This window comes from Podarcis bocagei, assembly GCF_964188305.1.
Source record: "Podarcis bocagei genome assembly, chromosome: 6".
Taxonomy (NCBI): domain Eukaryota; kingdom Metazoa; phylum Chordata; class Lepidosauria; order Squamata; family Lacertidae; genus Podarcis; species Podarcis bocagei.
In genome coordinates this window covers 80,184,651-80,201,382 of record NC_138130.1, presented here as the reverse complement: position 1 = coordinate 80,201,382, position 16,732 = coordinate 80,184,651, and the positions used below count along the sequence as shown (strand labels likewise).

The following is a 16,732-nucleotide window of genomic DNA, read 5'->3' as shown; positions in this document are numbered from 1 at the left end:
GCTACACTTTTTCGTGTGCAGCAATGATAAGTTTTCCTTGTTCACATCCTGTGACCTACTTTGTGCCTTGCTGTTCGCCAGTGGTGCAGTCAGGTCGTTTTAGATTCTGGACTTGAAAGTCCCTTCACTTGCAGTACAATCGTATGCGTGCCAACTCAAAGTCACTTCATGGAGTCAAATGGGACTGATTCCCAGGTCAGAGTGTATAGTATTACAGCATTACTTCAAAATATAAGCAAGCCCTGCTGCATTTTGCAGCTTAGCAGGGCCCCACATTCAAGGTCCTGCCCTGAAGGCACCACTGCTGTTCACCTTGGGTCGTTTTAGAAATTAGAAACCAGAAAATGGCACCACTGCACAAGCTAGCTAAGCTAGTAGTAAATGGCCATAAACTGTGTCTCTGAAAATCTCAGTGCTCAAGCTGTGCTACATTGGCAGGTGGTATGAAGCCTGGTATAAAACTGGCCAGAACGGGTATAAAATATAATACCAGATGCCTTGTTGCTGCCTTTGCCTGGTCAACGGAGCACCCTGCAATTGCCCAACTTCAGGCTCCTGTGTCTAGCCAATGAGCTGAGAGGCACTGGCTGGAAAGACAGCCTCCAAGATTTGTGCCACCAATAGCTCTGATTTGGCTCTGCCATTTCTCTTTCCTCTTATTTATTTATTTGATTCATATTCAACCTTCCCTCACAAAGGAGCCTAGGGCAGCAAATGACAAGCAGAAAAAAGCCCCAAGACATTAAAACAATTCAAGTGCAGACGGGAAAAGATCTCTACTTTTAAAAATCCTCTACCATTCCTCTACCACTACTATTTGTAGTAGTAGTATGTATATTTGTAACAGATCTTACTATATCCATCAGGACCATCAAGGTGATGCACTCTTGTTAAAAAGCAACCTCACAAACCAGCAATAAAACAGACACATATGGCAATATCCCAAGTTGTGCAGTTTCCCCTCCATCTCCTCCCTGCTGCAGCCCCTGTTTGCATCCCTCCCAGATCTGCTCAGGACTGGGGCTCTGGGCCAATTGTAGAGGTGGGCAGGGGGCTGCGGGGGGAGGGGAAAATCCTTTCAGCTAACATTGTCTGCTCCACTGGCAGATGGGCATGGCTGGGCTTCACCCATAAAGCCCAATAAAACCCAGTAAAAATACTGCCAGTAGCACAAATACAGTTTAAGTACAGTCAGGAAGCAGAGATCCAAAATTAAACCGGCACAGCAGCCCTTAAAACCCTGGCAGAATACAGAGGTTTTTATAAGCCCTTTCTGTCCCTGCAGAGTTCTTCTGGACAGTTTTACTGCTGCAGTTAAATCTCTGGGAAGTGGAGTGGGCCACGCAGTGAACAGGGACCTCATTTCCTTTCGAGAGCGCAATGCCATAACACTGCATGCTCTTTTCTAGGCAACATTGTGGCACAACAAGAAAAGTAGGGAAGCTTGGGAAATGTGTGTCCTCCTCTACAGAGCCAAGGGGTATGTGTGTGTGTGTGGGGGGGAGTTTAATAAATGCATGAATGGAGGAAGCTTAAATATTAACGCCTGATAAAACTAATTCACAAGCCACCACTCTGTTCACTCAGCTTGCATTCAAGGTTCCCCTGTGTAAATCAGACACTAAACCAATGAAAGAATAGGAGAAACTGCTTTATAGTACACGCTTCAGCAAGCCGCTATCTTCTCTTTATTTGAAGATTCAGGCTGCAACTCTAGACCCAGTTTCCCCAGGAGTAAGCTTGATTGAACTCAGTGGGATTTACCTTTGAGTAGATGTACCTGGGATTGCAATTGTGCTGTCAGTCAAGCATTTTATTTGAACTTTTTTTTTTTAGAGGAAAAAGATGGTGAGGTGAATATATTACAGCTCCAAATTCCTAGGCTGGGGGGAAATGCAGTGATTTCAAGAGAACAGGAGCGGACAGACTTCTTTATGCTGGGGGAGGGGGATATCTTCCAACTCCTTTTATAAACCACAGTGCTTGGGCCCACTAGCCAGAACCAATCACAACTTCCTTTTCTTACCTGCATTTACCCCTCCCCCTTGTAAAGCATGTACAGAGCAGCAAGGAAATTCCAGGGTGGCTGGAATTTTGATTGATGCTCTGCCCATCCATGCAAAAGAACATGAGAGATGCTGCGATTTTACTCTGTGGAAAACACCACACTAGGTAGACATAGCATTTCCCACCTTGGGATGCTGCTGGTTCTGAAGCATGAAAAACAGGAACATGGTGTGCCATGAAACAATTCCGGATCTTAGCAAGAAAATTACAAAAAAGAACACCCTCCTTTTAAAATTGCAGGCTATCTACAGATTGTCTTTCAGTGAAACAAAACTGAAGCCCACTGTTATTATGTTTACACACCAGAAAATCACACATACCCTTTCAATAACTGGTGTTATTTAAGAAGTTTTGACTGCAGCCCTGGCTTGGGCTTCATGAGGAAAATGCAACTTGCTGCTCCTGCAGTGTCTCTATTTCCTCCTCTTACTTTGGGGCCAGCTGATTTTATGTGTTTGCTGGTAAATCAGACAGCAAGGCGAGAAGGGATTTTGTTGTTGTTGTTGTTGTTGCTGCTGCTGCTGCTAGTATGATCTCAGCAAACACATTAGACTAGGGCTTCCCAAGTCTCCAGCTGGTTTTAGGACTACAATTCCCATCATCCCTGAACACTGGGTCCTGCTAGCTAGGGATGGTGGGAGTTTTAGTACACAAACAGCTGGAGACCCAAGTTTGGGAAAGCCTGCATTAAGCTAGACATGGAATAGTTTAAAGACCTAATAGTCCACGTTCACTGCTAATGGAAACAACCCTAGTACTTACACTGATATATGTGGAGGAACGTTTCTCCTAATTTGCTAGTGAGCAGAGGCTCAGGCAGGTCCCTGAAAAACTGCTTTACCATATCTGCCACATCATACGCTGACTGGTCTTCATAGTTGACATTTTCAGGAGAGCTTTCGTTCATGTGGCGTAAGGCCTGTATTCGGGATTTCACACCTGACTTTCGGAAAAGACCCACCTAAAAGATAAGCCACATTCTGTTAGCTATGTAGCCATTTGGCATTATGATCAGTGAGAAAAATACACATTATACAGGAGTATCTTTAAAAAAACAAACCCAAACCACAACTGCTGTAATTAAATAAAGATCAGGGCATATTCCGGTCAATGGGTTGGCGCCAAAGATATGCAAGTTGCGCTCTACTCATGGAAGGTAAGAGAATAGTTTTGCAGATTTCTCTCTCCTATGTCACCCAAAAATCTACTTCTTTGGGTGGCCAAGAGACCATCTGGAGCAGTATGGGGAGACTACAAGAGGAAAGGTTGAATTGGGAGGAAAGCTGCTCCATTATTTCTGTGAATGGACTCCACCACTGCGAAAAAATGGGACATTCTGTTTGCAAAAGGACTACTCTGAATTGGAGTCTGTGTAACAGAATATACAGCTTCCTCCATATTTTATTCATGTGGTCATTTCCCTACATTTGCACAGTTCCGTGGTCCCACCATCTGATACCTCTGTGCTGTGCATAAATATTAAGAGATTAAGGTAATGTGACAAGAACATCTGTACTCCAATGTTTGTTAACAGCATCAAAACACTTAAAAAAAAAAAAGCTAAACAAGGGAACACTAAAATAGTCACTGTTTAAAACCTAGAAATGCTGAGTAAACAGGCACATCAAGCGGTGTCAAAATGGTCTCTAAAAAGGTCATTTCCCATATAAGCTACACAAGAAGAGACCCATTAAATGGGGTGGCTGCCATTTTTCCACCTAGAGTACAGTTCTATCTGCCTGTAACTCGCAATCCTCTCCCTCACACACCCTTATCAGTAGGTTTACTAGACTTGCCTCAGCCTATTCATGTGACACTGTTGAGTCTTTAATAATAATAATTTTACTATTTATACCCTGCCAATATGGCTGGGTTTTCCCAGCCTCTCTGGGTGGCTTCCAGCATATATGCACTAGTGCAGTGTTTCCCAACCACTGTTCCGCGGCACACTAGTGTGCCGCGAGATGTTGCCTGGTGTGCCGCGAGATGTTGCCTGGAGGGAGGCGGGTGAGTCGGGCGGCGAGAGGCGGGGCGGCGAGGAGAGGCCGCCCAGCGAGGGGCTCTCGCCGTCTGCCTGCCTGGCTGCCTGCGAGCTCGGCGGGCAGCGCCTCTGTCCGCAGCGCCCGCCTCGCGGCTCTCATTCCCTGCCCCTGCCAAAGCTCACCCAGCCAAGCCATGCTCTCCTTCCTGCATCGCTTTGCTGCCTCCTCCCCCCCCACCCCCAAAGCTTGGAGGTTCCCCGGCAAGGGGGAGGGAAAAAAATTGAAACTTACACTTTCGTGCGTCCCTCCCGGCGTGACGCTGCGCGCTGACGTCACGGGGCTGTAATGGTGGTGTGCCTCGAGATTTTTTTCATCAAACAAGTGTGCCTTTGCCCAAAAAAGGTTGGGAAACACTGCACTAGTGCCCTTTTTATGTATCTGAAAGCCACAACAGAACCAGTGGTGGATCCAGAACAACTGTTTGCCCAGCTACCTTTGAAGCGGAGTGAAACATCGCCACCCAAAGTCCACCACAGATGAAATCAAGTTAGGCAATATCTGCATGCCAGTATGATAAAACCACACTGCTCTCAGATGCTACGGATTAACTACCTTAACAGCAGACTCCTTAACTCTTGCAGAGGGTGTGTATATTGGCTGCCAGATCCCAATCTTCTTCCAGTCTGTCATAGTCTCCAACCCCAAGTTATGCTATCTTAAGTCATGCTGTGCTGTCAGTGGTTTCTGATATCAAGGCCTTACACACCAAAGAAAATATCATTTTCTCTAAATAAAACGACTGAACGCAAGCATTTTCAAAAAGTGCTGAGGACCCATCTTTGTACATTTTACAGGCAAATGGGGTAATCCATGCATTCTGACTGCGTTTAGCTGTTTTGTTTGACAGTTTTTCAGATTTTATTTTCAATCTTTTTAAATAATTTATATAGTCCTTTGTCCTGGTACCGGTGCCAGTGTGGACGAGAAACCTTTAAATACATAAATGAAATAGCTCAGCTACTGTGGCAGACAGTCAGAAAAGATTATTTCTACCTATATCATATACTGGTTGCCAAGTAATAGCTGGATTTGAAGGACATAATTTTCAGACTAAGTCTTCCAGGCTCTTTTCTATCCTGTTGCCTTAGCTTGGAAGAAGATGTGGTAGGGATTAATTACATAGGCTTTCTGTGATACATAAATATTTTTCCCATGTGCTTTCTTCTGCAAGAAGCTGATAATTCTTCAAATGAGCTGTCTAGCAGCTTTGCACAGCACTGTCCCTTTTCCAGCAGTTCTCATAAATGGAATGCCCCCGGGGCAAATTCCTGTGTACAAACCACATTTTAATTCCCAAGTGAAGTTGTGTTATACCACTGGGGATCTATTAAGGTTATTTTTCCTCATTTCACAGTAGGAGGGATGACGACATAGTGTGTGGTGGTGGGGAATCTATGAGAAAAAGAGATTGGGCATGTTTCCGTTTTCAAATTATAGAACTGAAGTTTTCCTTTGCCTCACCATATATATTTGTCTCAATTATCATTGCACTGCTTGACTTAGGACTGATGTTTCTTAATAATGATATTGATGGGCTTACATTCTGCACAGTTTATTACAGTTATAAAGAATCCCAGCTGTCTACTAGAAACAAATGTTTTACTGATCTGAAAACTGACTTTAAATGCAAACTTTGAAATGCTATATACAAAAAGCCTCATGGACTAAATGTCAACACAAAAAGCACTGTAAATAGTTCTGCATTCCAGCATAATTTATGGTCACATGTGAAGGTTAGAGTCAGAACAGAGCAGAAAACCAACAGCAAGTGACTGCAACACCAAATTTATTTAATGCTAAAAGACTGAATTTGTTCTAAGCTGCATCCATCTCTTCATCAATCTGAGTAATAGAAGCTCTTGTGCCAAACATAAAAAAATTCAATATATATAAAAGGCTAAGCTCTGAATCTATAGTGGCTTGTTACTCATCAGTAACCAGTCTGCAGCTAATCATTGTTTGAACCCATTTTGCTGATCTTTTATGCTTGAGGTTTATTTTGTGATGCACTGGAGGAGCTGGTATAGGTTATGGCTGTGTTAAACGCCTTGGGCATCTTAATGACAGAAAGGAAGGGTACTATTGCACAATAGTAATCCCATCTCCTTTAAAATCAGAAAACAGTGAATGGAAACCCCTGGGTTTTACCTTGTTTACTGGAGAAAAGAGTGCAATGCATCCCTCTAACACTCCAACACATACTTGCAATAGCCTATCAATAAGCTTATATAAAGGACACGGGTGGCGCTGTGGGTTAAACCACAGAGCCTAGGACTTGCCGATCAGAAGGTTGGAGATTCGAATCCCCGCAACGGGGTGAGCTCCCATTGCTTGGTCCCTGCTCCTGCCAACCTAGCGGTTCGAAAGCACATCAAACTGCAAGTAGATAAATAGGTACCTCTCCGGTGGGAAGGTAAACGGCGTTTCCGTGTGCTGCTCTGGTTCACCAGAAGTGGTATAGTCATGCTGGCCACATGACCCAGAAGCTGTATGCCGGCTCCCTCAGCCAATAAAGCAAGATGAGCGCCGCAACCCCAGAGTCGGCCACGACTGGACCTAACGGTCAGGGGTCCCTTTACCTTTTTAAGCTTATATATAGCTAGCGCAGAACTGAAAAATAATGTATGTGCCCTTGATCCAGAGCTTTTTTGCACATATCCACTGCTTCATGCTCATGCACAGCAGGTCTTCCAAACCATCACTCTTTGGGAACATTTATACAATTGCTTTCGAAATGGCATGTGGCTGGTGGAGCAGACATTTGGGAATGTTGGTAAATGGCACTGCCTTAGCTTGCAGCCAGTATTTATATGCTGGCTATCTTCTCTTGCCTTTCTCTCTCTCCTCCCCCTCTTTTTTTAAATGCTTTTCTCATCACACACAGCAGAGGAAAAGCAGTAGCCCATACAGTTTCTCAATGCTCTGGTGTGGCCAGCCAAAAGGTCAGAGCACAACACGCCACTTGAAGCTCACTTTAAAATAAGTCTCTCTCAATTACACTTGAATCAGAAGCAAGGATCAGATTCCATGGAAGCAGAATTAAATATCTTGCTGCATTACACCCTGATGCTGCTAATCTCTCTTATTGTTCAATGATTTTTGTCTGACCTTTTCATTTATTTTTTGTTCTTTGAAACTGCTAAACTGCACTCCCAGATATGCTACTGAAAACCCAGTAGTAATGGGATGTAAGCATTTTTTTCTTGGTAGGGTAAGCCCACTGGTGGTAATTATTACTGTAAGAGAACAGGTCAGAGAGGGTAACTGAATTAATAATATATTACTGATGCAGCTAACTCCTTTTTAATAAAGGTTGTGCATGTCTCTAAGACCAGAATGTGGAGATGGGGGTTTGTTGCCCTTCAAGATTCTCAGAAGACAGACAACCTCTATCCATAAAACGAATGAGTTTGTTTCATCTACTTTTTTCTGATGTCTTCTGCTAGGAAGCTTCAGATTTGGGCAAGGGGAACATAGAGATTAATTTCTGGGTGTGTCAACAACCAAATATACATGAATAGTAGCCATAAGACCAATGTCATTCTGTATGCTAGAAGAGACAACATTTTAGTTCTGCAAACAACAGACAAGTCCATTGTTTATCTGTAAAATGGGACTAACAGTTCCATACTTTCTAGGGTTGCGGTAAGGGCAAGCACAATAAAGACAGTAAAGCATTCTCAAATTAAAGTGTGCTACGTAAATAATAATTTTTAATGGCAGCAATAGGGCTAGCACACGCGACTAAATTCTTAAAACTGTCTAGTCATCTTTGAAGGGACATTATGCTAGTCCAAACAATAAGACCAAAGGCATAAAAACCCACCTCCTATAATTTTAGCTGGGGAAAAGCTGCTCTAGGAGTTTGTATGCTCATAAACCTATAGAAATGAAGAACCTACCTGATCCAGGCAATTGTTGCGTAAATAGCGCAGCGCTTGTTGTATGCTCTGTGGAAGGGGCTGCCCTGTTCTTTGCACGTGAACTATCAAAGGCACACCAAATATGTTTTTATCCTTGTAGTCTGGAACTTTCATCCTCTTCATGAACTTTGGTACAGACCTAATGATGAGAATAACAGTACAAATAAAAAAACAACACAACTGTGTATCCTATAAAAACTACCCATCTCTATGGTGGACATACATCATTCCTCCCACAGTGTGTGGGTGCTGTCCTGAGGCATGAAACAGGTTTCTAGCCATGCAGTCCCTGAGTTGCCTGAAAGTTCAGAAGTCACACATTTGCAGAAAAATATCAGCCTAGTCAATTTTCACACCCACAATCAATCAATAACCCACACCAACATTCCCCATGTATCCACTGGGTTGCTACAGAATGAGGATTGAACAGGAACCAAAAGAAAAACATAAGAGCATAAGAAAAGTCTGGCTGGATCAAATCAAAGGTCCACCTAGTCCAGCATGCTGTTCTCACAGATGCCAACCAGATGCCTGCATGCAGGACTTGCATGCAAAAGCACTCTGCTTACTTGTGGTTCCCAGCAGCTGCTCCTCAAAGGCCTGCTGTTTCCAACACTGGAAGTAGTGCATAGCTAGCATAGGTTATAGTAGAGGCAGCAAACAACCTTTTCTTTACTTTGGGTGGTTTACATTACATATAATTCCAGCTAAAACGTCTAACCCCCAAAGATGCACACCACATTTAATGACCTATTTCTTTCCCATAAGTGTTTTGGTTTGGGCATTTGCTTCTCTTTCGATAACATGTGCTCTGTATGAAAGATGAACTTAGTCACTGCATTTCTCTAGTTTTCCAGGAGCAGCATAGAAGGGTTTGATAAAAGGAGCAGCACAGATGGAAAAAGGAAAGAGTTAACTGGGAGCAAATAGGTTTCGTTCCTACAGCAGAATTTATAGAGGCTTTACGTTTTTGCACATTTTATGCTCTCGGTAGTGGAACTGCCATTGGCAATCAAACATATTTGTTCTACAAGAGAGCATCCTCGGCAACACAGCTTTCAACTAGCTGAGCCCGACACACTTCCTTAGAAAATGCTTGACAACTTGAAGTGCAATAAATAATGGCAGAAGATTAAACTTGAAAGCATGTAGAGTTAATTTCCTCAGTGTGGCTCATTATGTCTGTAATCTCAAATTGCATGATTTATCATTACCATTCAATTTTAGAATTACAGTGAGGGAACATTACATGCCAAATTCGAAGCTCAAATAATGGATTACGGGGAAACTCTCAGGGTTCTGCTTCAGTTCAGTGAGTTTTTATTTCTGAAGCAAACAAATGCAGGCAATAGAAACGCCACAGATGTACCTTTGTGAGAAACATCATTTTAAGTGGAACTGAAGCAAGTTTCAGCTGTGTGAGGTGGGACGGCAGAAACGGTCAAAAGAAGCCATGTGAGGAGTACAAGAGAGGTGGAGATACCTAACGGGCCCAGGGCAACCAGAGGCAGTGGCAGAGGACTGCTCAAGTACAAAGTTAGGATTCCAACCAATGCCCCCAAAGGCCTCTCTCCACCCAGCTCAGAATAGCTCTACTGACCTCTGCAGTTTACTCATCCTCTCAATGGAAGTACTGCCTGTCTGAAGTTTGGATTGCTCTGCTAGTTGCCAGTTATCTTCTCCTGTCATGCAGGAGAACCGGGTCCAATTCCTCAATGGGGAGCTCCTGCTTTTGGGGAGACTCTACAGTTCGGTAGGAGAGCACATGCGCTGAGTGTTGGAAGATCCTAGATTCTGTTCCCTGAATCTTCAGTTGTAAAAGGAGCACACATAGCCGATGATGGGAAAGAACTCTGTCTGAGACTAATTTGCGTAGCAAATTATTATGGGCTAGATGGACAAGTAGTCTGACTTAAGCAAAGCATCTGCCTCAGGTGGTGGAAGCTGGAAGACAGTGACAGGGAATGAGATCCCTTCTTGTTCTACCTGCTTGTTGCTGGCCATCTATATTTGGCCAAGATGCTATCTCCAAGTGCTTCACAGCTACTGCCACTGGACCAAGAGAGCAGGCAGACATTCCAGGCCACTCACTGGAGCAGGCATCACACATACATTGCTCTCTCATGGCAAACAGTGACTGGGTTAGCTACTCATCCATCAGGATGTCCTAAGAGGTTAACATGCTAAGAGGGAAGAGTGTAGCAAATCAGAAGATCTGGACACTTACATCCTGTGATTCATCGCTCTCATTGCTATTATTATTATTATTATTATTATTATTATTATTATTATTATTATTATTATTATTATTATTATTATCTTTCAGCCTCTTCTCTTTCCTCTTTAATTAACTTGATGGATAATTCTCTCTGCACTTTATATTTTCTGAATGGCTGATATCTAGCACAAATCTCTAAATATTACTTTGCAGTTGAACAAGTACATGGTACAACATATAAACTGCAAAGCCATTCCATTAATTTAAGGGAAGTTTGGTTACAAACGTGGTGCCTGTATTTATTTCTCTTGATTATTTTTTATTATAGTTTTACTACTACTGCAGGCATGGAATCTACCGGGAGTGCTCTGAGGCAGCCTTTCTGAATTATGCTTCCTGGGTGACTAGAACCAACAGTAACAACTTTGCTCTCCTTGCCTTTGGCTGTAAAATGAGAGCAATAATCCTTAGCACTCTCACAGAGGCCACTAAGATGCCAGCTAATGCTATAAAGTACTCAGCCAGAATATGTTATGTTAGAACAATTACTGTGGACAAATTTTATTTGTAGACTCTGGAACTGAGCTACTTTAAGTAAGCCTCTCTGCGCAATCTACAAGACCATGGCTAGAAAACTGAAACTCACAAGTGCGTGCCCAAGCACCCTCATCTCTGAAATCTTTAATAAATACAGAGGAAGAGATCTGAATGCCATTTCATGAAGATGATATTGCGGCAGAAAACCTCAGTGTAGATGACAGAAGTGATACCGACTACAGCAAGAAAGAATATTAATAATCTGTACTGCAGTCTGTGTCAGTTCCAGATTCCAAACTAAATTTGTCCCCAGTATTTTATGCTGCATGACATACTTAGATGGCCGCATAGTACGCCCAACTGATTCTCTGATCTTGTTCTAGGGAGATCCAACTTTTGGTTCATAATTCACCCACATCGACAGCTTACTCATAGTAGCAAGGCAGTGATAGCAGCATCCTGGAAACCGCGGAGAACCATTTTAATATCACCCTGGTATGAATGTGTAGGAGCTTTAGTATGTCTAACAAAACTTGCATATAATAAGTTAAGTTTATTGAAATGTGGAGTTTGTTTATAAATTTGTGGAATATGAAACGTCAAGATAATATGTAATTTTATGTATTATTTTCATTGATATAATGCCTAACCAATACTGTAGCTGGTTTTTTTTAAATTAAAGGTAGGATTATTAATGTATTATATCTATATTTTACTATAGTGGGGCCTCGCAAGACGAAAAACACGCAAGACGAAAGAGTTTTCCGTTTTTTGAGTCGTTCAGCAAGACGAATTTCCCTATGGGCTAGCTTCGCAAAACGAAACGTCTTGCGAGTTCTTGCGAGTTTGTTTCCTTTTTCTTAAAGCCGCTAAGCCGTTAATAGCCGCTAAGCCGCTAATAGCCGCGCTTCGCAAGACGAAAAAAACGCAAGACGAAGAGACTCGCGGAACGGATTACTTTCGTCTGTATTATTATTTTAATTTTTTTAAAAAAAAGGAATTTACCCTCAATGTTTTTTCTTCTCAATGTTCCATGCCCTTCCATTTACTTGCCACACATTTTAGGATCTTGTAGTGGGATGGGAGTAGACACATCACTATTCCCTGCCTAATTCTAAATTAGTTGCAGAATCAATTGACCTTTTACCCTTTAGGTAGCAAAAGAACAAAAACCCTGAAACTTCTGTAATGAGAATGCTAACTAATTTTGCACAGTGAACAGTAATAGCTGTAAACTGGCACTGTAATTCCTCCAGCACTGCCCCGTTAAACACTCAGATTTGGGTTTAGACCCATGTAACACAATGAGGCGATCTCTGAAAACTCGCACCAGTTCTATCAATATTTCTAATTAAGCAAGTATTTGGCATTGTAGGGCTAATGCATTCTGTCAACAGAAGGATTTCCGCTTGTGCAATGGAACTCTCTCTCTTCTTCCCCTGTGCGCCTCCTAAAACTGTTCTTGGGTTTCCCTCAACCCTCTGAAGGTTTGGGGAAGAAGCATGGTGCACGTGGGGAGAGAAGAGGAGGGGAAAGCTCTGTTGCACAAGTGGGAATCATTGCACTAATGGAATGTTGGATGCTGCCCTTGGCCCTGAATGGAGGTGCCCAGAGGTGTTGCCACCCTCTAATCCAGCCTTTCTCAACCTGTGGGTCCCCAGATGTTGTTGAACTACAACTCCCATCACCCCTAGCTAGCAAGGCCAGAGCTCAGGGATGATGGGAGCTATAGTCCAACAACATCTGGGGACCCATATGTTGAGAACCACTGCTCTAAACATCTCTACAGCACCACAACATGTGTATAATGCTTAAATAGCCAAAGCTTCTCTTCCTGATGAGATAACAATCTTGGCATGGACCCTTGGACCATTAGTTCACTTCTCACAGATGGAAATAGGAAATTTTGTAATTTTAGAAATACAAAATGGGTTTTCACCATAAAAGCAAAATGAAGCTTCTGTCATTGGGCCCTTTCAGAGGTCCAGAGAGACTGGGGCTACTTCCAGCTTTTGAGACCCCCTAGCCATAATAACGCGGGTGGTTATTTGGACGCGGGTGGCGCTGTGGGTAAAACCTCAGCGCCTAGGGCTTGCCGATCGCAGGGTCGGCGGTTCGAATCCCCGTGGCGGGGTGCGCTCCCGTCGTTCGGTCCCAGCGCCTGCCAACCTAGCAGTTCGAAAGCACCTCCGGGTGCAAGTAGATAAATAGGGACCGCTTACCAGCGGGAAGGTAAACGGCGTTCCGTGTGCTGCGCTGGCTCGCCAGATGCAGCTTGTCACGCTGGCCACGTGACCCGGAAGTGTCTGCGGACAGCGCTGGCTCCCGGCCTATAGAGTGAGATGAGCGCACAACCCTAGAGTCTGGCAAGACTGGCCCGTACGGGCAGGGGTACCTTTACCTTTACCTTTTTAGCCATAATAATAACAACAAGAATTGACAGCATACCAAAAAGTCACCCAAAAAAGAGTGCCTTTGGGGAAGGGTCATAGCTCAGAGGTAGAGCACCTGCTTTGCATGCAAAAGGTTCCAGATTCAATCCATGTAGGGCTAGGAGTGTCACTTGCCTGAAACCCGGAACAGCTGCTCCAAGTCAGTGCAAAGAATGCTGAGATGGACCAATGATCTGACTCAGCAGAAAGCAACTTTCTATGTTTCTTATGAGTAGTTTGTTTATATGATCAGCTAATCTGAGAAGACATGTTCACCACTGGGTAACCTTGTGTCATCATGTCCTATGCATTTTTATTAATATTTAGGAACATTTTTAACACATTAATTTGGCAAATTCTGCATCAGTTGACGACAACAACAACAACAAAAGAAAGTCTTTGTACCAAATCACATCTCTTATTTGCTTAAAGTCGCAACCAAAAGTTAAAAGTATCTGCTCGCCACATTTGGATCTGCTGTGAATTTTAAAAAATTGCAAAACTGATCAAAAGCTAAAATTTGAGTTTCCCTTTCAGTTTGAGGTCCAGGCGAAATGAGCCTTCCAGACCCTCCCTCCGATCAGCCCTCTCTGTGTAATCTAAATTGCCCAATGTACTGTACGTTTTAAGTAAAGAAAAAACATGGTTGTAAGGATGACCTTTAGACTAAATGAAATAAATAAATAAATAGGGGGAAAAACTGCTGTATTGATATGGGGCTATCTGTTTAGCCCATTTTAGTGTTGGCTAAGCTCAAAAATCTTCTTGGATGTTTTAACTGTGTATTGACAATTGTACTTTTTTCTGACTGACGGTCGAATAAAAGGTTGATGATGATGCTGCAACAGCCATTCCTTGGCTATATTAAACTCTTCACCAAAAAGATTCCCCCATGTCAAAAGTGCATACTGATGGAACAAGTTGCCTTGATTTTACGATGAACATAATTTTTAGGCTTCATCACAACAGTATGCTGAAAAAAGTGCAAATGCCTTAAACTATGTTAGTACTCACCAAGTCCAGCCATGCTTGTTTGACATGGAGTATTTTTCCATGATGGCAGTAAGACGAAGCAGGGAAAATTTTTGCAGCAGATTTAACTGAGCAGCTGACTGACTGCTGATCTGCAGTGATCCTATGGCATGGCACAGTTGGTGAGAGATCTGAAAACTGTGCCAACGTAATCGCCTTTAGACAAACAAAGTAAAAAGCAACAGAATAAGATGTTTGATTATGGTGCTATGTTTGAGGCCTCTGAGAGATTTGCACCTGCAAGTATACAATATTTCCTTCTGCCGTCCATCCATACTGGTTGTTTCTAGAGACTACTCTCCACATTTAACGAACATAAAAACAACCCATTTGAAAAAGTCTATATGTCTGAGAAACATTACAGGTATGATTAACGTTCATAAAGTACAAAATTGCAATTTACTTTTGCTCCAGTGCATCCCATTCACAAGGAAGGTGGTGCACCATAATGACCACATGGTATAATCCAAAAACTCTATATCTATCTATCTATCTATCTATCTATCATCTATCTATCTATCTATCTATCTATCATCTATCTATCTATCTATCTATCTATCTATCTATCTATCTATCTATCATCTTTGGAACTTTGGAACATGAAGCAGGATTTTCAAACCTATATCCAATTATTTTGAAGGGTACAAACCTGTTTGGCCTTGTAAGAGATGCTCCAACACCAGAATCTCTTCTGTCCCTAACACCAGTAGCTTCTGATTCATTGAGAGATGTCCCATCTCTGTCCATATCACTAGGGGTCGTCCGGCCATCCGATACAGAGTTCTGTTCAAAGTCTAATGCAATCTTGACTGGTGACCGGAATGATAAAGATCCACATTCACCAATGGATAGATCGTTGTTCTTCAGCTCTGGCAATATGTTTTTGGACCAGTCGTCTACGGATTCTTGAAGCCCATTGACCTGCTGCAAAATGTCATCCAGATGAGGAAAGAGATTTTCCCTTTCCAAATCTAGAAGGTCTCCAGTACTGGCATATAAGTGAGAACCTGGAACGTTGTCATAAATGCTAACTCGGCTCTCTTTTGGACAGATAGCAAGGGGATTGGACTCTTTGGGTGTCGAGCACTTCTGATTGCTTAGAGAAATGCTGCCTGTCCTCCAGTTCACGCGGTTGCTGCTATCTGTAGGGGAGAGGCTTTCTATGGAAAGTGCCTTGGGAAACGTTCCAGGTTTGTGGTCCTTCGGAATATGGACAACTAGGTTCTCCTGGGAATGAAATTCATTTCTACGATTCTGATCTATCACTTGCCTCAGTGCTGCTCCTGCAAGAACATCCAGGTCCTCCAGGTACATGCCGCCTCGTTTATTTGATTCATGGTATTTCCGTTCCTTTAAGGAGGGAGTACTTATGCCACTACTGCTAATCTCTGACTGGCTACTCTCACTGCTGGATTTAGCAGAGAAGGGAAACGCTTGCTTGACTGCGTTTTGAGATGTTATGTTCTGGAGGTTTCCATTCCCAATTTGGATGCACTGCATATCCTTTAGGGCTTTTGGCTCATGCTGAAGAACAGGTCTGCCTATCACTAAGTTACTAGTCCTTGTGGAGCCTTTCAATTTTCCATGTGCCCCTTTGGCTTTGAGTGTCTCCATACGCTTCAGAAAGGTTTTAGCTCTGGTCCGTGTTGGTTTCTCATTGCTGAGGTGATGAGAGTCTTCTGGAGGATGGTAAGGGGTGGTGCCAACTGAGGTGGAGTTATGCAAAAGAGCGTTTTCTACACAATATTGTCCTGAACAGTCAAATGTCTCCCTGAGAAGGTTGCTGGCTCCAGAATGACTCCGATGGTCGCTTCCCCCACTACTCTCGCTGTGAATAGATGAGACGTCAGGCTCACTCAGGTCAGTAAGCACACTTTCACTGCTGGTGGTGATTTTCATTTTAATGTCCCCCAAGGACCCATGCTTGTCTGACTGATGAAGTAAGGTGTCAATGTCGTCCACCCGAGACCATCTGCGGCTCGTCCTTTGGAAAGTCCATTTGTTACTGATGGCACAAAGGTCTTCTTCATCAGAGTCTTCACTCTGAAAAACAGCACATAGATAAATAGAACGTCTTTCCCCTCTTAGCGTTATAGACTTAAAAAAAACCTGTGATGCAGTTAAAGTTAAGAAGGCTGGATGATACTGTTCTTTTTTCAAAGATAATGGATTACAGCCCTCCTTTCTTCACTTTCTAAAATTCCAGTACAGGCTCTGAAATGCACAAATAGAGCTGTTTCTCTGTGAAGTCAATATCCTTCAACATTAGCTCATTCAATAGATCCATTTGGAATGCACTATCTCCCTCCCTCCCTCCCTCTCTCTTGCCTGAGAGCTTCACAAGCAAAAATCTCATGGACATTTACCAAATAAAATCACTGGGGGAATAAAATGAAACAGCTGGAACAATAAATGACGTATAATGCATTGCCATACGAATTCTAATTGGATGACCCCATCCCATGTGGCCAAGTGACATGA

The 16,732-nt window shown here is 42.9% G+C and overlaps 1 protein-coding gene across 4 annotated transcripts in view; it reads right to left on the bottom strand.

Annotated features, from left to right (window-relative positions):
- Positions 1-16,732, bottom strand: part of STARD13 (StAR related lipid transfer domain containing 13) — a 234,524-nt gene that overhangs the window by 16,839 nt on the left and 200,953 nt on the right. For all 4 annotated transcript variants that reach the window (XM_081197878.1, XM_081197880.1, XM_081197879.1 and 1 more), the window contains 4 exons: positions 14,901-16,294; positions 14,234-14,407; positions 8,012-8,171; positions 2,830-3,028 (listed from right to left, as the gene is read on the bottom strand). In XM_081197878.1, the coding sequence (XP_081054004.1) occupies positions 2,830-3,028; positions 8,012-8,171; positions 14,234-14,407; positions 14,901-16,294 (1,927 nt within the window). The remainder of the gene's footprint in view (positions 1-2,829; positions 3,029-8,011; positions 8,172-14,233; positions 14,408-14,900; positions 16,295-16,732) is intronic.